Source organism: Falco naumanni, chromosome 2 (assembly GCF_017639655.2).
Source record: "Falco naumanni isolate bFalNau1 chromosome 2, bFalNau1.pat, whole genome shotgun sequence".
NCBI classification, from domain to species: Eukaryota; Metazoa; Chordata; class Aves; order Falconiformes; family Falconidae; genus Falco; species Falco naumanni.
The window spans coordinates 32,666,886-32,689,425 of record NC_054055.1 but is presented as its reverse complement, the minus strand read 5'-3'; the positions used below and the strand labels follow the sequence as shown (position 1 = coordinate 32,689,425).

Sequence of the window (22,540 nt, the reverse complement as noted above, 5' to 3'; positions counted from 1 at the left end):
CATGAATTTCTAGCTATGAAATGGCTAAAATCAAGATAAAAGGAGATTGGGATTATTTTTTTTTCTATATACGCTTTCTGGAGAGGGCAGTGAGATATTTGCTTACAAGTGGTCAACAGCCTACCAATGATGCAGATTTTAGGTAGTTTACATAATCTAGAGAATGAGGACCAAACCAGAATCCACATCAGCTATTTCCAAAGAAGTAAATGTCCTAACAGGTTACATGCCTGACTTCTCATATATTTTCTCTCCAACTGATGACCCTTTCCTCTTAGGAATTAGCAGGACTTCAGTGTGCCCAGCCCTGGTGTGTTCTGTGGTGTCATGGTTATGCCAGTCTGCTGTAGTGTAGGAACTTCAGAAACTCTGCAGCTCTTAATGCATTTACATGCTCTGGCAGTTAGTCAGTACTGGAAATAAGCCTTCAGATTTTTTTTCTGAACTATTTTGTCTGATTGAGTGAAGAGAAAGATGGCTTTCTGAGACTAATGTTGTCCTAAGCAGTTAGAGCTGACTTTCCTGGGCCTTTTTTCTGAGGCACTGCTTAGCTGGACAGGGCACTAAAACTAGTTGGAGTGAAACAATAAAAGATGATAAATAAGTAAATAATTTGCCATATAATTTAGTGATGATCTCTCTAAAATGTACAAATAATGGGATTCGTGGTCTGACCTAATGGGAAATTTTCAGGTCACAATAAAAGAATGAGCTGCTTGCTACTTAATTTTACACTGATTCTTTAGTGTTTCTGTCCTCTTTGGATGAAAAGATATTATGCTGCTTTTGAAACAAATGTGTAAAGAATCAAGCTTAGATACTGAATTTGTAGTTACTAAAAAGCTGATTGAAAATGAATCTACTTACACACTGATTGGTCTTTTAAATACAAAAGCACTTTAAAAAAAAAGCCCACAGGGATTTCCAAGTGTTTGGGCAAGTTTCTTGCTAGATGGAAACGAAGCAGAATTATTGTGGTTTCCAGCCAGACTTCTAATGGTTCCCTCTAGTTGTAAGAGCATGCAGTCCATTCAGAGACACTTCTAAACTGTTTTGCCATTCTTATACTTCCTGAAGCTGAGTTAGCTTATTAATGAAACTGTTATTCCAGAATTTCCTCTTTAGCTATAAATAACACCTTTGGAAAATAGATCATCTTTCCTGTAATCAAAAAGTAGCTATCCCAATGCTGCAAAAAATGTTTTAAGGACAACCAATAGTGAACCAATACATTTCTGTTAGCACAAAGGCTTTTTATGAGAACTGTTTACTTATTCCATCCCCACCTGACTACTGCTCTACTATTAAGGAGAAAATAGATGCTAAGGTCAGTAGTCCCAAATGTATTTGGTAGTAAATTCACCACTTGCTTGTCCTTCTGATGCGTTCTTTAACACCTGTGTTACACGTGAGAATTTTGGAAGAAATATTAGCATGTTGCAAATATAGATTCATACACATTGTTAATTACAATCAGAAATCTACACACCAAACATCAGATAAACATTAAATAACTAGTCATAAAGTGATCATTAAAACATGTTTTTGGAAGGTTTTTATAAATACATCAGATGTATAGAAACAAACTACAGTTTAGTCTGAAAGCTAGTGCTGGCTGAGCTTCAGTTCTTTTACAGAAAATACTACAATGTCATTTTGCATTTCTGTAACTTCAAAACAGTAATTTAAAGGAATCACTTGTTTGAGTACTAATGTGTTTAAGCAGCGTGCTAATTAGCTTTGGGTCCGTACACATAGGAGGGAGTACTTGATGAAATGAACAATTCACGTATGTCCATCTGGCTTGCTGGTGCTATCATTACAGGGTCAGTTCTTCAGAGATATTGTCATCTTGGGCATTTCAAGTAAAAGATATCTTGTAGTGTTGCTGTAGAATTGATCACAGCAACTTGAAGGCAAATTCTGCTTTCAGGTATTGTACTCATGTACATCTTTTAGGAACAGTGTAGCATTTTGATTCATTATCCACATCCCTTTGGCCTTATTTTTTTCCTTAAGTTAAAATTCATTAGGACAAGAGGGTACTTGTTAAGATCCAGGTGTGGTCCCTACTTTATTACCTATAACAGTGATGTGGTAGTACCAGTAAGAAAGTATATGAGGATTCTTTCAGAATGCATCCTGTGAATTCAGTGTTGGAATAATGTTAGGTGTTTTTGATTCTTATATGTCTATTGCCTGCTATGGCTAGCTGAATAAAAATAAACCTGTGGACAGAGGAAGTGAGATACAGTATTTCAGCTATGAAGGAGCAATACTTTTGTATTATTGCAGGCTGTTTTGGGTAGTTTCTATTTCATAGTACACTGGCAGGAAACACCTGGAAAATCAATTGCAGAATTCTGTAAGCTGTGAAAGTGAGACATAGCCTGTTAAAGTAATGATTTTCTGTTTCCAAATTCAATGACCCATGGCTTTTTTTACACCAATACTCCAAAATGTTTTCCTAAAAGCTGTGAGCGTTACTTCAGGTAAGAAAAAAAAAATCCTGCTTGTTTTAGTATTCAGAACTTGTAATAATATGTATAAGAACATTTTACTGTAATATTTTATAATTATAATTGTGAAATTAACAAAACATGAATCTTTGATCTAGAATAACTAAATTTAGTGCTTAAATATCACATGAGATACAACCTGAAAGTCTGAATGAATTTATACTGTGCACGTGTCTTTTTTTTTTTTTTTTTTAAAGCTGTTGGATTGTCATTGTTTCAGATCTAGAAGAATAGTGACTTTTGTGCTTAGAATACTTGGAGTGTGGTTTGTTTATTTTCTGAGATACTGATTTGTTTCAATTAAAAATAAAATTTATTTAAAAACTTAACATTTATTTTAAAAATTGACTAATAAGAACATTACTGTGATGTTAATTCACTTCATTATAAAACTTAATCATTTTGCTAAGGCGTTATTAAGTCCCCGAATATTCTTTTGAATTTTTTTTTCTTTAAGCAGAAGAATACAGCCAGTGAATTTACAGAGTTAATAACATGCAATTTATTCATGAAGAACAACATTTATGGTGGTTCACATCTACAAAATGTGTTAAGTCCACGGTATTCTTGGCAAATAGGAATAACTGTATGTATCTTTAATACAGCTTTTTAAGAGCAAAGCAGGTTTGCTCCATCACTTATCACAACCCTTAGCTTCAGGATTTTAAAAATTAATTTCTGTATGGAATATGAACATATAAAGGTAGCAAAAATGGCATAATTCTACCAGAAACTAAAGACTGTGGAACTGAATAACTGATTGTATTTAACAATCTCCCATTCCATTGCAGATGTTGTGTTACAGTGGGCTGAACTGATAAACAGAGAAATGCCATTTCCTTAGAAATTTATAATCTTAAAGGATATAGAACAAACTGCTATATATTTGTTGTAGCAGTTATAATTACAGAATACTTGTATGGAATACGCATGTACAAAGTAGCAAGTTAACAGAAACGCAGAGCATCTAAAGAATGAGCGATGTCAGTGCGTTTGTTGGGAAATATGCTTGCAGAGCTCTGAGAGTCTCTTGTAGTGGTAAACTCTCCGTCTCAGGAGAGGAAGAATAAGAACTTGACCTCTTCTGCAAACTGTGTTTTTATTGTAGTTCACCTCAGGAGTTTTTCTGAACTCAGAAAAACTGAGTTCAACTCAGTTTTTATTGCAGCTCACCTTCACCTAGGAGAGAAGGTGAAGCAGGTCCCACTATGAGCAGATGCCTGCCAGTCCTGCAGAGCAGCAGAGCCATAGTGGCATGGGACAGAAGTGAAGGCCAGCGTCAGCGCTGCTTTGTGTAGCCGCAGCCTGTAGCGTCATAGACAGGATTAAGCTTAAAGATAGAAGTGATGTGTTTCAATGTACCCGTTAATACACCTGAAAAAATGGGTGAACTTGTAAGTCAGTGAAGAAAAGCTAGTCTACTTGGGAGTTTATGCTGCTTTTTCAGATCTACCAGTTAATCTAATAAAAGATACTGCCTCAGCCTACAAAGTTAGTCTTGCTTGTTTTAGGCATTAAACTAACAAGCTGAGTGGTAAAGCAGAGAAAGGGAGGGAAAGAAAAAGGGACTGTAATATGCAGCTCAGTTTTTCTGCAGATTTTGGTGGCTGCAAGGAGCCTGTATTTTCAGCTGTCCCAGGAAAGTGCACAGGGAGCAGCACAGTACAGTGGTGTCACCGCAAGGAGAGGACTGGTGCAGTAAGGACAATAGGAAAAGAGAACAGATGAATTTGCTGCTTGGCAGGCCTCCTGTAAGGATGTATTCAGCATGACTGCATCTTCCTACAACCGGATTTGGTCATGTTGGATGCTCTGGTATCCTCTCCCATGTTAGTTTGCCAGTCTTTAGTGAGCACTCATCTTAATACATACATTTTTATCACTCTTGGTTTGAGCTGAAACCAGTGATTCTCTTATTTCTTCTTAGCCATCTGATGAAGATACGATCAGCTTTAATGTTCCAATGTCGGACATCATGGAAGAAGATCATGTTGTAAAGGAAGATTCAGGTCACCGCGCTAACTCAAGAAAAGGTTGGAATGTAGCAACAGTGGAAGTTAAATACGGGGAAATTCTGTTGATACTTCCATGTATAAGACTGTAAATTCAGTTTGAAAAATTCACAGCCCAACAAGCATCAATATTTCAGGGGTCAACAAACATCATCTTTAAATGAAATCAGTTTTATTTACTGCTATTTTTCCTTGGAATTTTCAGTGGTTAATTTTGCACTGGATAAATGCCTTATTAATTTTTTTTCTTGCTGATATTCTAGTTGAAAACAGGTATTTTCACTACCTTGTGCATTTTAATTTTTTTTGTAATAAACGCTTACCTATCCAGAAGCTTTGTGCATGCACATGCAGTCATGTAAAAAAGAAAAAAAGTGTGCTACTTAGAATATTTTTAACTATAATGAATCGAGATCCTTATAGTTATTTTCTGTAACAATTCCAGTGAACTTGTGACACCTTATCTCAAGTATTAAAGTTCTGGTTCTGGCCAGGGGGAGAAAAATGAGAGTTGGTTTAAACCATGCTTCCCAACCAGTAATATAACGAGTGTAATAACTTAATAAAAACGTTAATGCAGAATCTGAGTTAGCAATGTACAAAAGCAGTCTATTTCTGTAGTTGGACTTCATGCATATATAAAGCTTTATTAATCAAACTCTGCATTACCTCTGGCAAAAAGTAAATCTCTTCAGATTTTACAAGAAGGTGTAATTTTACCTGGATTTTATTAAAGTCACTTGTATATTTCTAAATCATATCTATGCATTGATAAACAATGTTTCTCCAAGGTCTACACATACTAATGAAAAATGGCAGGATGAACTCAGTGAGTTGCATATATGGAAACCACATAAATAGGAGGTCAGCCTTTCCTCAGTGTTACATACTAGCTTAAATTAACTTCAGTTGAGATACTTATCAGAATTTAGTAGAATATGAAGTGAGATAGTAAGAGCATTATATCCTATAGTGTTTATTAGCAAACTAGAGAGGGTAAGTTTTAGGATCGGGGTACTTCAAACAGAGGGGAAAATTACTGCCTCATAGCCCTGGAAATAGTATGTGTAAGCAAGAGGTTGGCATGGGCTCTCAAGGCTCTGAATAATTTTGTCTGAGTTCTGCTAGGAATTTGAGTTTTTGTTACAGCATAGTGACTCTGCAGTTGCATTAAACTGCAAATCACTGGCTGAAACATTTGAATGTCTTAAAATATTCTGAAGCCGTCCAGCTGTGTTCTTGTATGGATAATGGCAAGACATACCTGGTACAGTTCAAAACTGACTCCATCAGTACCTGTTGTGGTGCTTCTGATCTACAAATGTATGAGCCCAGGGTATTGATTTATTACAATTTTAAAACGAATTGGCATCACTTGTTAAAATGCAAAGGTCTTAATTTGTTTGAAGTTTGTAATATGCTTGAAATGTAAACTTTCTTTGGTTTTGAGCTGTATAATTTAATACATTTAAATTATGTTAAGTAACACGTTGAGCTGAACCAGAAATCATTCTTCTATATTTTTTTGTTGTTACTAGTGGAATTCCATCAAGGATCTTCTCACTTGATGGTCAATGATAAGTCAAGAGAAACAGGAAACCAGTTTGATGAATCGGATACTCTTACTACTGAATTCATGACTTACATTAAGGCAAGTTTGTGACAGTTTTAAGTGGGGGGGAAATATCTTCACTACTTTTGTAAGTATAGAGCAAACAGGAATGACAAACTGCAGACATTTTAATGAATAAGCAACTGCATTTGATATTCATTGTCATAAAAGATACAGAAGGCAAAAATAAGCAGGTAGGTTTAAAGTGATTATAATTAATCTAGGAAGTCCGCTTACCCATAACGCTTTCTAATATATGTGAGAGTTATCCTTTAACTATGTTTAAGACTTTTTAAAAAAGTTGCAGTTATTTTCTGTACTATTTGCTTTATATTTTGAATTGAGCAATCTTTTTATTTATTACATTTGTAAAAAGCAAGACTTTCCGTGTTAGCTTTGGTGGCTAAAGTTATGCATTAACATTATGGTATTAAAATACATTTTCCTAAATGTTTTAAAATTATAGTAGAATTTGAGACATCTGTAAAGACAAATGATATAAAATCCATTATTCTAGGACCCCACCTCTTACAAGATTTCCTCTCTTGATGAGTTTAGGGAGTATACACTGGCTCTGTTATGAACTTTGTAGATGATAGAGGTGATAGAAAAGTGCATTTGAATAATTGTAAATGTATTTATGTGTATAACAAAACATATATGTGTGTTTAATGAAGTATGTAAGAAAACACAGGTTACCCATAACAAGAAACTCTGATATTGTACCCATCAGTCTTTTTCATATGTAAAGGTCTGGGTGCCACTTCAGTTTCCTTAAGATGTTCGTTACTGAACACTGGAGCTCTGGGTTGCTGGTTACACATCATAGTTGCTTAATCCATTACTTTTGTCTTTCTGTCATGGTTAATAAGTAGTTGCTTATCAGCCATGTGGCACCTTCCTGGCATATGGCTTCTTGTCACAGAACTATCAAATGGGCTTTCTTTTTGAACTACTTGTCACAATGAGTGATCTTTTAGAAATTGTTGTTGTACCATTTTGTTTTTCCCATTTGTGTTGTCATTTACTCATTTTTTTCTGTTTGTGGCATTAGGTTTAGTGGAATCTGTCTAGACATACATGTCTGAGTAAGCTGCAATAATCCATAGAAATGTATTAAGAATCATTAGTGATTACTGTTGTGTGGTAACTCATGAAATTCACTTGCTTTATTATATAGTAAGGACTGACTGATGAATTTATAGATTACATGTAGTTAGGTAGACTGAGGAATTTTTGGAACTTTCTGGAGAAATTCTGAGCAAGTGCTAAGAGTTTTTTTTCCTGCGAAAATTTATTTGCTGAATACTTTTTCTAGATCCTTTATAATGCAAAGGTACTTGAGAGATAGTAGTACTGTACCATTCCTGTGAGCATGATGTCTCCTCTTGATTTATAGGCCAGAAGGGATTATCTAGTATGGATATTTTTAGACTGATTTTCTCCTCCTGCAGAGATTCTTAAGGGGTACAAAGAGGCATTTTATCACTTCCATCCCTTATAGGAAAAAATGTACTGGGAAGTAATAGCAGAAAGAGAAAGGATGTGGCCTTTCAACCTCTTGGAAACAGACTTCTGGTTCTGCAAAAGATCTCTTTATTTGAGCAATTTTTTTGTCTTTTCTAGTAACAAAACTCTTGCAGATCATCTTTAGCTAGTTGCAGTCTCTGAGGGAGGAGACGCAGAGGACTAGCATTTAAGAACAAAGGAGAAAAAAAACCAACAAACTTTTCCTTTTGATAGTTACTGAAGACATGTAGTTATCAGAATTTTTTATTTATATAGTAAATACATATTACTGGTTTTTGCTATTTACAAATACAAATGTGAATTCAGTAGTGTATATTATTATTATTTATAGTTGCTGGATGTTTAGGACACTACAATTTAACTTACATTGGCTTGTTCTTTTGCGACTTCTATACTAAAAAAAGGTTGAAGGATTCCCCGCCCCCCCCCCCCCCCCCGATAGTTAAAATCTTATTAGTAGTATTTTTAGATAGTTAAAAAGTTAATAAATTATTGTATGTTTCCTGCATACAGATTTTCAGCAAGTTTGCACATTTGAGGTTAATGAACTAGGTAAAATGGGATAGAATACTTCCATCCTCTCCTGACAAAGGGGTACACACATCTGAAGCTGACCATACATTATATTATGTATACACTTTGTATTTCCTTTTCTTGTTCTTCTGATTTCATCATGTTGATTTTCAGTAGCATACCCTTTGCTGACTATTCCCTTAGGAATGTCCTCTATAATAGTAAGATAATATTATCTAAAATAATGTGTTGCAAGCACTGGTTCAGTAAAATATATACCACTGTATTGAATTTCAGTATAAGAATATTTCCAGAGTAAGCAGTTTAATTTATTGTCATTTTGATATCTTAATATTATGACAGTTGAGATCAACAACCGGTGACTTGAACAGGTAGTAAATCCATTTTATTCTCAAGATTTTGAATTTGGGGCATTTTCCTTCTTGTGCAGATTTCAGAGTCTGTTGGGTTCTTTGTTTTTTATTTAGTCATGTATTAGAATGCCTTTTGGGACAGTGGGTGTCTTCAAAAATTGAAATTCTGGTTAACTAATCTATACATAAAATCAGTACAACTTGCAGTGCAAAAGAGAAGCTTAATCTTGGAGGATTTAGTAATTTTTCAAATGTTAGTCCTAATTTGTATGGCTTTATTTTATCTATATAATTATGCCCAGAGGCTGAGGATCACCTTCTGGAATAAGTGCTGCAGTTTTTGTCATCTTACTATGTGCACCCTTTTTTGGGGAAAAATCACTACTTCATTCCTGTAAGGAGAAGAAAAAGAATGGCTCTCTATTCATTCTAGGGGGGATTGGCACTGCGAAATGGGCCATCTTTGGAGAATGTTAGAGAAGCTGGCACACTCTTCAGTGACACATGGCAGAGTTGGATAGCATTTATTGGTACAGGGTGATGCGACTGATGTGCCAAACACATGACATAAAAGAGTATAAGCCTCTCTGTTTTCTGCTGTTCATTGTCTACCAGTACAAATGCACATCCATTTAGAGAGCTTCTTTCTTTACCAGCAACTAAACTACTTCAGTGTTTCTGCCTGTCTGAGATGAAAAAGAAAAGAAAATTGTAAAGCACCAAATGCAAGCATAAAAGAGAGTCAAGGTTTCTAATAAGTAGTACTTGATATTACAGGTAGGACAGTGGGAGCTCTAATTTACAATACATTGAACCCAAAATAGCTGGCTCTGATACCAATTCTTGCATGCAGCTTTTGATCTGATTTGTTTTTTTAAAAAATAAATTCAAGGCTATTAAAACTGTCAAGTACGGATCCTGTTAATAATTATGGATGGAGTACACAGTTGCTACCATTTGCATATTTAGAATTTCCTTGTCTGTAAACAAATCTGGCTGTGGCAGGAGGTCAAGTAGGAGGAGAGTTAGGGTCGTGCTTAATTGAAGCATTGTTTGCATACACCAGAAAAGCACAAGTGAAATCTGGGACACAGAGTAAAGAATTCTCATGCTGCTTGATTTTTTTTTATTATTTTTTTTTTTACTGTTAAAGGAGGGTAAGGGCTGTTGACCTCAATAAAATCTGAACAGTGAATAGAAGATCTGGTAACCAATATCTTAAAAGGGGGTAGAGTGAGGAGTGGAGCATAAGTGTTGGATTGCTGCCACTAGCCACCCTAAGCTGTTACATAAATGAGGTCAGTGCTGAGTCTGAAAGCAAAATTTATCTGCCTACTTAATTGCAAAGTTTAGTTCTCAATATCACTTTGTCTGCTTACAGAGCAGAGCAGCAGAGTGTGATGAATTGCTGAGAATAGAAGAGGACACACAATGGCAAACAGACGAAATGTAAGTATTTTTTATGTATCTATGAGTAATTAGCTATGTCACTTAATTAGATTAACTAGAACTGGTATTTCCTTATTTAATAATTTTGTTGACATGGAGACATGACAGAAGCACAGCATTGCTGCTCTTGTGTGCTCAGTGTTTTACACATTATTGCTAAACAGAGTGGGTGATATATTACAACTAATTAATTTGTATGCACCAACAATGCTGTAATATTTTTTACCTATATAGCATGCAAGCCTTTTAATTATGTATTTTGATATTTAATCTGTTAGTGGCATTGGTAAAAAAGGATTTTATTGAAACTTGCAAGATCTAAATTTAATGTGCTTTTTAAAATAATTAATTTAATTGGAAAAAATTCCTCAGTCTTTTTTCTTTTGTCACAATTTTAACCCTAAAGCAATCATTAATTCATAGACATTAATTCAAGAGCAGAGCAAGTGAACATCAGTTGCTGAGGGGAGTGCATAAAGAAAAGGGGATTTAATATGACAATGTAATGTGATGTTGTCAGTCATCCAAACAGTGGAGTCTGATATGATTTAAAAACAAAAACTAAAAGAAGGGAAAAATAAGTACTTTCTGAAAGACCCTTATTGATAGAACTAACAGGAAGACTGTGTTTCTAACCCCCAAAAATAATCAGAGAAGTGGAAAAGCAAGAAAAAAGCATGCTGGTCCATTAAAAAGAATAATATTTAGTACTTATCTTAAAACAGTACATGTGATGAGTGCAGCCAATGAAAGTCAAATATTGGTAAATACATTTTCAATTTTAGAAGCCAGTCTGTTTAATTGAATGCTAAAAGTTTTAGTTCATCACATTTGTTTATGTATGTATGCATTAGGTCGGTGGGCTTAATTAAAGACAAAGTGCTGGAGAATTTTTTTCAGAAGAAATTCCATAAATTCAGCACATAGTAGTGTACACAGAAGCTGGTTTTTTCCCCTCTAGTGTTTGCAAGCCAGTTGAAAGATACAGCTCACAAACCGAAATTCAGCCTACCCTTGATAATTGCTGTTGTTCCTCTTTTTTGAACGCTTTTGTTTTCTGTTATAGAATAAATTTATCAGAAGAACAAACTATTGATATAGCAATGATAGAACAACTAAGAGAAGCAGTAGATTTATTACAAGATCCCAACAGGTATGCTTACAATAGCTGATGTGTTAATGTAATGTATTTAAAAATTTTTTGACTGACTTTAGAGTTCTTTTTTAACTGATAACTGAAAGGTCTCTGGAGTTATGAGGTGCTTTGTTAGCATACTGATGTTTTTCAGGAGGTGCTTAGATAGCTAAGAAGGAAACTTGCATTCTCTCCCTGAGTATCTAGACAAGATTCCCAGTAAATTAAGAAGGATTTCAGGTATAAAAGAAAACTAAATTTAGAGGTGGAGACACCCCTTAACCATTCATCTCATGTGCAGTGCTGTGATATTCTGAAGTTTTGTCTAGGACTGACACATTTCTTGTAGGGTGTATAAACTCTCCTCTACTTACTCATGCTTGGTGTATTTTGTGGGAAAGGAGATAGTCTTCTGGCCCAGCTTCATCCCATCTCAGTGGAGCACATAAAGGAGTGTCTGAATTGGTGGTGGGGTTTCTTTAGTCTCACTCTGAAATCAAACGGAGAAAGAGGAAGAAGCAGCTAGAGAAAGATTTTAGATTACCCCTGACCACAGAAGACAAGGTTTTATAATTTAAGTGTCTCTTTTAAATGGCTAAAGTCAGGTGGAATGACTCTGGATCTGTGAATAAGCAAAGGAATATGCATCTGAAAAAAAAAAAACCAAAACACACTTGTCTTACTTCAGAGGACTGACAGGAATGCTGTAGGTAGTTCTGTCCAGATGCTTGCTATTGCTTTTCTTTGTGTAATCACCTTCAGAAATTGGTTAAGTTCATTTCAAAGCTAGGTAACTCATTTTTCTTCGTTACTTCTGTGAGGTAACTAGCTGACAGCTTCATTTTTCTGAAGATTCTACTTCCAGGCTTAATTATCCTTGTTTTTCTCTTTCCTCCCTTGGCCACTTTACCATAGCTGTTTGACCTTGTGACTACACTGTTCTTCAGTTTAAATGGCTATTTTGATACCACTTCTTCACCTAGCAGACCTTTGTACTTTTTAGAACAGAATTTCACTCCTGTTAAAATTTCTAGGGAGACAATTATCTGGCTGTATTTTGAATCATATAAATCATACTTGAATTCTTGAATCATGTACTAAATACTTGAAACACAAGTATTTTTGCTTAAGAAAGTGTCATACAAATGAGGAAAACTTTATAGTTCCTGTGCTTTCTGTAAGATAGTATACCATTGCTTCTGCAGCTCGTATGAGGCTTATTACTTTGTGGGAAAAGTGTTGCAATTAAAAAGTCTGGTTTGGAAAAAAGCGATGTTAAAAAATTTTTCAGTTGTTAGCCTTATAAATTTTGTCACTTGTTCTTTTGTCAAATATTACCCTAATATTTCCTACATATATAGTTTTTCTTATAAAATTTAAAAGGGCAATAAAATACAGAAAATTAATCTGTTTCTCCATGCATATTCAGATGTTGCTTTCATTAGTAACACTACAGAAAATTTGAAATGTGGCTTTTAAAAATAGCTAATCATGCCATGATGTCCATACTTTTCTACTGGATTTTTTTGCATATTGTTGGGAGGGGGGTGGTTGTAGCTGCACTTTCATATTCTAACCTTAAAATTAGTAATTATTTTTAATTTACTGAGCACTATATAGGCTTTTCAATGTATGTCTCCTGTATGTTAACATCCAGACTTACCCAGCAAGATACTCCTGGGTACCTAATATTTGCCAAATGATGCTGTAGATTTTCAGTATTCTGGGCCATGGGTTTTTCATAATTTCTTTGATAATTACTGTATTACATGGCAGTTTGGTATATACTTACATTATATGAAGCAGACTGAGAAACTTGTGGTTTTCATACTGAATAGTTTTTGTCTATCCAGATCCACAAAGGAATTTAAATGCTTCCATTGCTATTTAGTTTAAGATGCACAAAGGCTTTCATGTGCTTTTAACTTAAACCTAGATCATGTCAAAAATTTTAACTTTCTTCTAAGAGGTTTCCTTTGTGCATCAATATAACTCTAATCACCTAGTTGGGATAACCTAGTTGAAATAACTAGCTAGCCAGAATTATCCTTATCTCACACTGCAAGCCTTTGAGGACTTAGAAAGAGAAACCACTGTAGGGGCTGAAACAGTAGGTGATGCTGACACACCTAGTGCACTAGCTAGAGCTCAGTGTAGAGCATTTATATATATATATAATTGGAGCTATTTTTGCTAATGGATTTGATTATTAAACTTTTAAAATGCTTGTGCAGTTACTGTTGTCCTACTGTTCTGCAGAGTTTCAAATTTGCATACCCTATGTGCACATAAGCAGCATTTCAGTTCTCGAAAGGGAAAATATTTCAGTCTCAAACTTTTTCAGTATTTTCAGATGTTTGCTTCACATTCCTATATTCCCTTTCCTATATTCACTGCTTTCTTTCAGATCATTGTCTGTTGTGAATTTATTGTTGTACTGCTTTATTTTCATCCGCTGTAAATTAAATGTTGATATCTAACCAGGGCTGTGGCTTCTATTTGAGTACAGGGTGCTAGAGGTTGGATATAGAACTTTACAGTCTGCTAGATAATGGCATGGTTGTTTGTAGCAAACAGGTCATTTTGTTTTGATACAAGCCATTGCTCAAGGTGACTTTTCACAGACTAAAGCATTAATAGTGCTTTGACTGAACTGGTGACAGTGAAGCATAAGGAGGCATTTCAAAAAGTTCTTAAGATATAACATTCAGCAGGCTAGAACCATAAGAATAAAGTATTTCATATATCCTTTTGTTTGAAATTAAATACTGAACAGAATGGTTACTAAAGCTATACCCCAGTGCAATATTTTTATTTCAAACCTTGCAGATTAAGCATGGATATTTCAGAGAGCAGTGGTGTGAATCTGTATCCCACGGAACCAGCAACAGCTTTAGAATTTCAGGAGTCTACAGTAAAGTGTGTTTATCTACCTTTTTTAGAGAAAAATAATGCATTTGTTAGATTCATCATATTCAAGTTTTGACACAATGAATCACATATTTGCATTTGTTTATCTTTATACATAGCAGTCAAATGCAGATGGAGATGTCTTCCCTTGGTCAGGTATGTTGAGTGTGTCATTACAAAATATTTGGGGGGAAAACATGGGAAATGAGCCAACAATTTCATCAATTATTAATCTACCAGGTAGGGAAGGGAAAAATTTAGTAGGCTGGAGGACAAAACTAATTCTTCTTAAATGTTTTTATGGAATGGCTTTTATTTTTTTATATGCGTATATAAAATTTTTTTTCTGGGTTTATCAGTTAATTTTTCATTTTATTTTTTTCCCCCTTGTGTGTGACTTTCATGTATGCCAGTTCACAGCACAGTTATGCATACTCATCTACCATCCCACCCTGCTATATTCCTGTTCTGGTGTAGGAGAAGAGTACATTCATTAAGGATAACACAGAAATTTATTGTACACTAAAAACTATTGTTTTCCCAGAGCATGTCACTGTAGTTACAGAGAGTATATAAAGTATGAGTTTTACAGTGTGATATATGCTGCTTATTATTTGATCTGTATCCTGACTGGTGGACCTGGTATTCTTTATGAAGCCATTTATTTACCTGTTAGCACTGGAACTGCAAGTATATAGTGTCTGCTTACTACTTTGCTTTTCATCACAGTGTTTGTAAGAAATACTTCTGAGGTAATGTTATGCCAAAAAAAAAAAATAATTTCCAGTGATAAACAGTCTAAAGAGTTATTTTTCTTACAGAGAGAAAATGCTGAAGAGGAACTAGAATTTCAGAGGAGGAAGGAGTTGATTATGGAGAAAGCAAAGCCGGAAGGGAGAACTTGTGAAAAGGGTGAAAAATGGTCATTGAATCAGGTATGGAGGTGTCTAGATGCATTAGATGTGGAAATGTTTGGAACTGATCATTGCATTCTCTCAGTTTGTGCGTGGAGATGATAGCGGGCTTAGGTCCATTGAGGTTGGGTTTTTTTGCCTTAGCGTGAATCTCAAGGTTTGGCTGTGAACAGGAATATGATTAAGACCAATTTTCAGGAAAAAAACCTGATATAACGGAACTAATAAAAGTCTTTCTTTTTCCCAATAAAAACTACTATAGTTGCAGTGGCTGTGTGCCCCTGGAAAAAAAGAAGTCATCTCAAAGTTAGATCTTGAATAAAATGAAACGCCTGATTCCTCTTACCCCTCACCCCAAATACTGTTATAGTTATGTAAGCTGCTAAGTTTTTGTTAACAGCGCTATTTTTAATTTTTAATGTTTAATGTTGCAAACAGACTGTATATAGGTTGAGATGATAGTTTTAGTTTCAGAAATATCTTAAATGTTGTGTACATTGCAATGATCCAGAAATAACTATTAAAAAAATAATTTAAATATTTGATGCATATGTTGTTAATTCAGAACTTGTTTGTAGAGGGATTTTTGTGACTGCTCTTGCAAGAAGATTCTTAGAACAAAATTACATATGTTCTGTCTAAATTAGTAGTACCTTAATATGGTCTATCTTATCCAGACGTAGACTGAATCTGGTTTATCTTGATGCTTCTCAAATATTTTTAGTATAATCATCATTACCATCAAATATTCCTATGATATCATTGTGATACTGTTAGTCCTACTTTTGTCTTTGCTTTTTTCTTTAAAATACCAAATTTACAAAAATTGAGTTGATTAATCTCTTTTGTTATATTGTCATACGTTGGGGTTACTACACTTTATTTGGAACAGTTCTTACTATGTTGCTGACGCTAACAGATAAGGTTAATTCACTGTCAAAAATGTGTGTGGTCTCGCTTTTGATGAACTGTTTAACAAGAACACTGCTGATTCACTTTCAAGAACCTTTTAAAAAGAAAGAAAGAAATCTTTCTAAACAGTGGCAGAGGGTCTGATGTGAACTGTTAGCAGGCAAAAGCCCTAGGCGTGTTCCATGAAATGGAGACATGTCTTGCAAGGGCAAGTTTTTAAATCATGCTACATTCTCTGTAGCACAGTAAGCACTTCTGTTACTTCTTGTGATACTCAATCAATTCAATTTAGCGTAAATTCAAAATTCTGACTAGTGATTTACGTGCTGTGAGAGAGTTTAGGCCTGCAACATAGGAATAATTAGCAGGTCTGTCACAAGAACATAGTCCCTGAGCACAGGAGTGCTCAAGCATGGAAGTCCCCAGGTAGAGCTGGCTGGGATCAGATGAATAAGATTAATAAGCTGAAGAATTTTTTTTTAAGCTTGAAAAGGAGCCAAGAAAGGTCATGAAGTAAAATGAGTGTAATCCCATCTCGTTAACTTTTGGAAAGCTCGGTGACTGTTGGCACCAAGTGTTCCAAGTGCTGTCTTTTGTTTCATTTGTTATTGATAAAGAAAAAAAAAAAGACCCTAAGGAAATTATTTTGAATTGAATTATAATTTGGTTTTACTTATGCCAGCTGTGTTTCAGCTGAGTTATGATTGATGCAGAATTAATGGTTGTATTTTGTAGTTGTTAACGTGATTTACATGTTTCCAGTTTAACTATAGCAGAAGTGGTAACAAAAGGTATGTTATATTGCAGTTATAAAATGAGCTGCTTACGGAATACTTCTCTCTTCAAATCTATATTAAAAAAATCTATATTTGCATCTTAAACTCTTGGTGATAGTTCAATTACAAAATCTGTGAAACAAAATTGGATACTGCATTTGAACCAACATATGTTAACATCTTATAAATGCAGTTAGGATTGAGACTAAAAAGTGAATGACAAATCTGTGTGATTAATCTCCACAAGGTTTTTGTGAATGTTGTTCATCTAGCAATAAAATATTATTCATGAAAATTGATTCAGTGAAAAAAATAATAATTAAGTACTCATGTATGTCTGAGTATCATGAATAAAATATCCTGTTGTGGTGTACCACTAATATAGTTGCTGAATTTTATTATTTTTTTTCCTCTCCCTGCCCCTTTTCGAAACATGCAGAATGATCTGATTGTTTGGAATGCTAGTGGGCAAACCTCCCACAATGAGGTAAGATGCTAATGCCATTTGTTTGTCTCTTACAGGTTTTACCTGGTTCGTATGGGTCTGCCTATGGTTCATACACTAAACAAAGCATGTAATTGAGTATCACAGAAAATATAACTGAGTTCATCAGTAATGACTATGTAGTTTATTTGGCCTGTGGTTTATTCTTGTTGTTGTAAGGATTTACCAGGGAATAGAAATACACTTTCTAATAAGCTTGTTTCTGAGTTATGTAGTTTAGTATAAAACGTTTTATTTTTTTTACATTTTGTTCGTTCTGCCACATTTTCTTTTTTTGACTCTTCCTTGTTTCACAAGTTTTTTTCTATTGGTTTTAATGAAATTTCTTTTTGCACAGTTGTCATGTTCTTGATTAGTTTTCAGAGGGGAGTCTGATTTTACTGATTCTGTTGCTTTCACAGTGCAAATCTTAGCAGAAGGTCAAAAAAGGAAACTGTAGGGAGCTCCTTATGGAGATCTTTTATCTTTATATTTTCTGTGCAGAAATAGAGCTTCTCCCTTTGCACTGCACTGTGTATGAGCATCTTGTAAATTCTTGAGCACCCACCCAGCCACCTTCTACCAGTCTTGGTGATGGGACTCCTGTGGTTTCTGGCTCCCTGAGGAATCACTTTTAAAATAGGATTCCCATTATGGAGCTTGGTTATGGACTTCCTATGTTACCATTGGTGGTATGATTATACCTCATGTTCTCCTGTATGCCACCGCTCCATTCCTCCTGCTGCAGCTGTTCACCCCTGACCCTGAACTAGGCTATATTGCTCTGAGGTGTATGCTGAATGTCCTCTTCTGCTTTTTAGTTAGAAATTCAGTGTTGCATGGAAAATACCATGCTGAATGGCAATTAATTCTGTGAAAGAAACAAACATAACTAAGGAAAAAACATGTCTTTGTTTTTCTAAATGTTCTATGCCACAAAAATGTACATTTGATGGAACCAAATGATTACATGGGAGAAAACTGAGAAACAATTGAGCTTATTTATAGCTAGGGGTAATATATTGCAGTCTTTGGTCAGAAACTCATCTTTTCCAGCAAAGGAATAGGACGCAATGAAAAAAGAGAGAATGTCATAGGTTTGAGGCTATATTGTGATCAGATTATGGTGATACAGTTGTAGCATGCAGTATTGTTACCTTTTGCATTTTATATAGTCAGTTGTGCTGAGATTTTCTGGATGTTACTCTTACTTAGATTCATGTTCTTGAATTACACAGAGCAAGGATAAAAGTCCAACAATGTCTCCTACGACAAACACCACGATCCCTTTTGGCCTGAAGCCACGCTCAGGTAATGTGGGAAAGAAAATCAACCATATTGTATGTACTCTTTCTTCTTTTACATCTGTGTTATTAATATATGTCTGTATTTTTTTCCCTTAAGAAGGCACTAATGAAACATTTTCTGTACAACAGCTAAAAGATTAGAATATTTTAAGGTTATAGGTTTTAATAGATTGAATTTGTTACGCATGTATTCGGCACATTATATATGGATTAATTTTCATCCTTGTGAATAATTAGATGTTTTATAAAATTGTATGTATAAAAATGTGTGTCTGTGTTTAAATACACATACTTTATACATATATGCATATATATCATCTGTGCTGACATATACTAATTGAAATACAATTTTTACTTTACAGTTTAGATATTGCTGAATAAATACACGTGAATAATTAGGCTCTTTTTGAAAACGCTTATGCATTTCTCTGAAAATTGCTCATTGCAGTGAGCTTTTCAGTAGTTATGCTTGTGTAAGGATGATTAGATGTTTACTTCAGCCAGCAGCTGAGTTTAATGAATTTGCAGTGCACTAAATCTGCATAACTATCAATCTTCTAATCAAGCAGCAGTTTATTTAAAGCAAACAAACAACATTCCCCCCCCCCCCCAACCCAAAACCCCTCTCACAAAAAAACCCCATAGATGTATTTGAGGGCTTGGATAACAACTTCCTTTAAAAATTAGCTACACGATTAAACTCACTTTTTATATTCTCTGTGCTGAGGTAGTCAATGTTGTTAAGTCATCTCACATCACCTTTGAAGAGTAACTGTAGGTTTTTCAGTATGTTCCAGCATCCTAACACTGTAATTCTGTTTTATCTCATTCACCACAAATGCTTTTAATAAAATGCTGGTAAACCACTACAAGCTTGTAGTTTCCATAACAAAATGTCTTGGCAATAATGGCAGCAGTTTCATATTTGAATGTTTAAGAAATTGTACCCATAGATACAGTTTTTTAAAGAAAAGGTTTTAAAAGCAAATAAAATGGTATTGAACCAACCTTGTTTCATGAAAAGGATTTTTCAAATTTCTCATGCATTTATGATACACAGTTTGACAGATCACTTGTATTTCTTAGTTTATTGGACTGTTAAACTCTGGCTCTATTCTTGTATGCTCCGGGTGCTTTAGATATGTCGCTACTTATATATTTAAAGTGTGGGTTAAATGATGAGCAAATGAGTCCTTTCAGGATTTGGAAAAAAAAATAATCCATTGAGTAATATTGCACAGTCCAGTGGCAGCATTTTCCTCGATGGTATTACTGCAAGATTTGTGAAGGCAAACAGGCCCATGCCATGTTGCAGCTTTCACAGGATGTAGCCTATGTTCTGCTGAGCTGCCAATGAAATCTGCTGCCGGGGACTGGAACCAGTGCTGTGCAAGAGAATGCAAGACTGTGGCTTCTCGTTCAAGCATTAGTTTAACATGTGCTTCTGAATGTTGGTATATCAGTGTGCCAAGATTTCCTATACTTAATTGCTCTAATAGGTCAGGGCAAAATACCCTAGTGAATCTTTTTTTAGAGGATTTCTAGTAAGACTGGATTGCGATGGTTGTTGCAGTTCTTTGCAACAAATCCTCCAAGTCGCATGATGAAAGACCAAATGTGCACAACTACTGCAGTTCTTCCCTGCACTATGTTGCAGCTGTATATAGCCTCTTTGAATACCCAAGTCAATCGGTTATAAGCTGTCGATTTCCTACATTGTACCAATCCAAATTCATACATTTGAATCATTTTGAGAATGCAAATACAATAGTGTATTTTGGTTACAGCTGTTGCAGAAAACTCAATAACCTGAATTTATTTTCCTTTCCATGTTATACATTAAAGAGTCACCATGCTTGAGCCATTACTGCACAATCTTTCACCTCATCACATCCAGTTTCAGTCATTTTACCTTAAATTTATACCACAGTAAGACAGGGGAATATGCCAACAGTAAAACTTTAGGTCCAACCTCAGATAAAAAGACAGTATATTAGCTGTGCAGCACAATGTAACAAAGTGAAACCTTGGAAAGCGGTAGTGAAGCTGCATGTTGTTCCCTCTCCTGCTCCCACCCTGGAATTACTTTAAAAGTAGCATTAAAGTTAGTTTTGCTAACATACAAGAATAATTTACATGTAAAAGTAGTACATGACCAAAAATACTGGTATGTTTAAATCCTGCATGTTTTTCCCATTAAAGCTGGTTAGTTTGCTATGTCTCTAGTTTCTTCACTGTTATTTTCTTTAAAACTTTGTGCAGGTTTGGTGTGAGTTGAACCACCCTACCGCTGTCTGAATTTGAACTTATTAATTTTGTACTGCTTTATTGCCCTAGAGCTGAGCTAGTCTAGGGGTTCAGCAATTCTGTGATCCAGGAAAGTTTTTCAGCTCAGTTTGTAGTTTATTTTAATAGCTTTTGTTCATTTAAGTTCTTCATGGCCTTAGGGGAAACTTTAAAACTAACTGAAAATGAGTTTTAGCTATTTAACTTCATTAGCGCTTACATTTGAATTACTTGCTTCTATAAATCTTTTAAATACAAGTGCCAGATAAAAGGAACATTAAAGTGTTCTAACACTCTTAAGTGTACATCACAATCTGTGGAAAAAATAGTGGCAAATTTTCAGTGGAAAATATATGCAACTGTACCTTTCTGAAATGGGAGAGTTTATGTTCACTGTGTTTATTTTCATCTCTTCTGAATGAATGTTGCTTTCTATTTGACCACTCCTCCGCCCCATCGTTGTTTCATAATGATTTATGTCCCTTGGAAGGGTGAAAGTAAACAGTTCTAGATTTCTAGTAAGGATTCCAGGTTTTTTGAAGTACACACACAAATGGAAGTGCTTCCAGAGGATAAACCACAGTGGCTTAAACTTCTGTGCTAGTACATACTGCTCTGTGTTCAGGACTGCAAGTCCTTTTATTCTTTCGTTTTAAAGTTAGGCAAAACACTGGGAAAATTTGTATCTGATGGCTGACATCAGATATGCTTTGAAAATGCTTTGAAAGGTAATGAATATGTTTTGATGTCTTGACAGATTATTTTCAAGGGTCTGATCTTTATGTAGCAGATAAAAACAGAGAGGATTTCTTAATTTTTCAGAATATTTCCTCCTGTATTTTAAATACTTTCATAGAGTATGGGCTTCTCAAATTCATGTTAATTTTGAAAAACTTAAAAAATTACTATTGAAAAGAACCAATGATTACAAATTTTATTAGAACTATAGTTTTGCCCTTGGGAAGTGCTTTTGCTGTCTGAAAAGAATGACTCAAAATAGTTAATAAATTTAAACTCTTTGTGCATGACTCGTGAATTGATTAAAATGTTCAGTGGTGCTAATTGTCGAAACAGAGTGTTACAAAGTTCTTGCCACAATATCTTTAATATGCCAGACCTTCAAGCCTGAACATCTACTAATACATCTTGCAGTACTCAAGAATATTTTTCCTTTTGTTCTGTGCCATTTTGAGGTCACTATGTTTCATAGTTTCTGCTGAACAAGGTGACAGCAATACAGAAAAATGAAAATATTGTACTTTCAGAGGCTAAAAGCAGCACTGACAAAACTCAAAATTGCAGAGCAGTTTGTATTGTGAAATCAAAAGTTGTTCCCTTGCAACTGTTTACTTAGCATAATCTTACTCATTAACCCAGTGTTTGTCTAATGTCTAATATCTGGATATTTACTCCTTCCATTTGTTTCCTTCCCTAACTGCACTGTCCGTGTACTTTGGAAAATAATGTGAATCCTAATTGCCAGCATAATTAAAGACTTTTATCATTTGCCATGAATCTGTATTCTGTTACCCACTGTTTACTTTGCTCAGAGTTTAAGTTGTGCTGACTCTCGGATTCAGCTGACCTGGTGTCCCAATAGCCAGAAGCAGTAAAAAGCTGGCTTTGGAAAAAGGTATGATGGCTAAAGAGAGAGAACTCTTGAACTGTTGAGTGTGAAGAAAATTTTAAGGTGGAGTTTTATACCACACTGTCTGAATTATCATGTTAATACATTTTCCAGAATTGTGGGAAGGAGAAAGTTCATGTGATTAAGTTCCTTATGATTATTAATTGGGAATGGTATAAT

General features: G+C 34.8%; 1 protein-coding gene across 9 annotated transcripts in view; it reads left to right on the top strand.

Annotated features, from left to right (window-relative positions):
• Positions 1 to 22,540, top strand: part of LRCH1 (leucine rich repeats and calponin homology domain containing 1) — a 133,343-nt gene that overhangs the window by 76,562 nt on the left and 34,241 nt on the right. For 4 of the 9 annotated variants that reach the window (XR_005826378.1, XR_005826374.1, XM_040583909.1 and 1 more), the window contains exons 8-16: positions 4,447 to 4,552; positions 6,070 to 6,182; positions 9,942 to 10,009; positions 11,076 to 11,162; positions 13,974 to 14,063; positions 14,174 to 14,210; positions 14,876 to 14,989; positions 17,096 to 17,143; positions 18,379 to 18,451. Coding sequence is in view for 3 of the 9 variants with exons in the window: in XM_040583909.1 (XP_040439843.1) it covers positions 4,447 to 4,552; positions 6,070 to 6,182; positions 9,942 to 10,009; positions 11,076 to 11,162; positions 13,974 to 14,063; positions 14,174 to 14,210; positions 14,876 to 14,989; positions 17,096 to 17,143; positions 18,379 to 18,451 (736 nt within the window). In the remaining 6 variants the exon portion in view is untranslated. The remainder of the gene's footprint in view (positions 1 to 4,446; positions 4,553 to 6,069; positions 6,183 to 9,941; positions 10,010 to 11,075; positions 11,163 to 13,973; positions 14,064 to 14,173; positions 14,211 to 14,875; positions 14,990 to 17,095; positions 17,144 to 18,378; positions 18,452 to 22,540) is intronic. The other 5 variants (XR_005826376.1, XM_040583910.1, XR_005826375.1 and 2 more) reach the window with 4 other exon arrangements.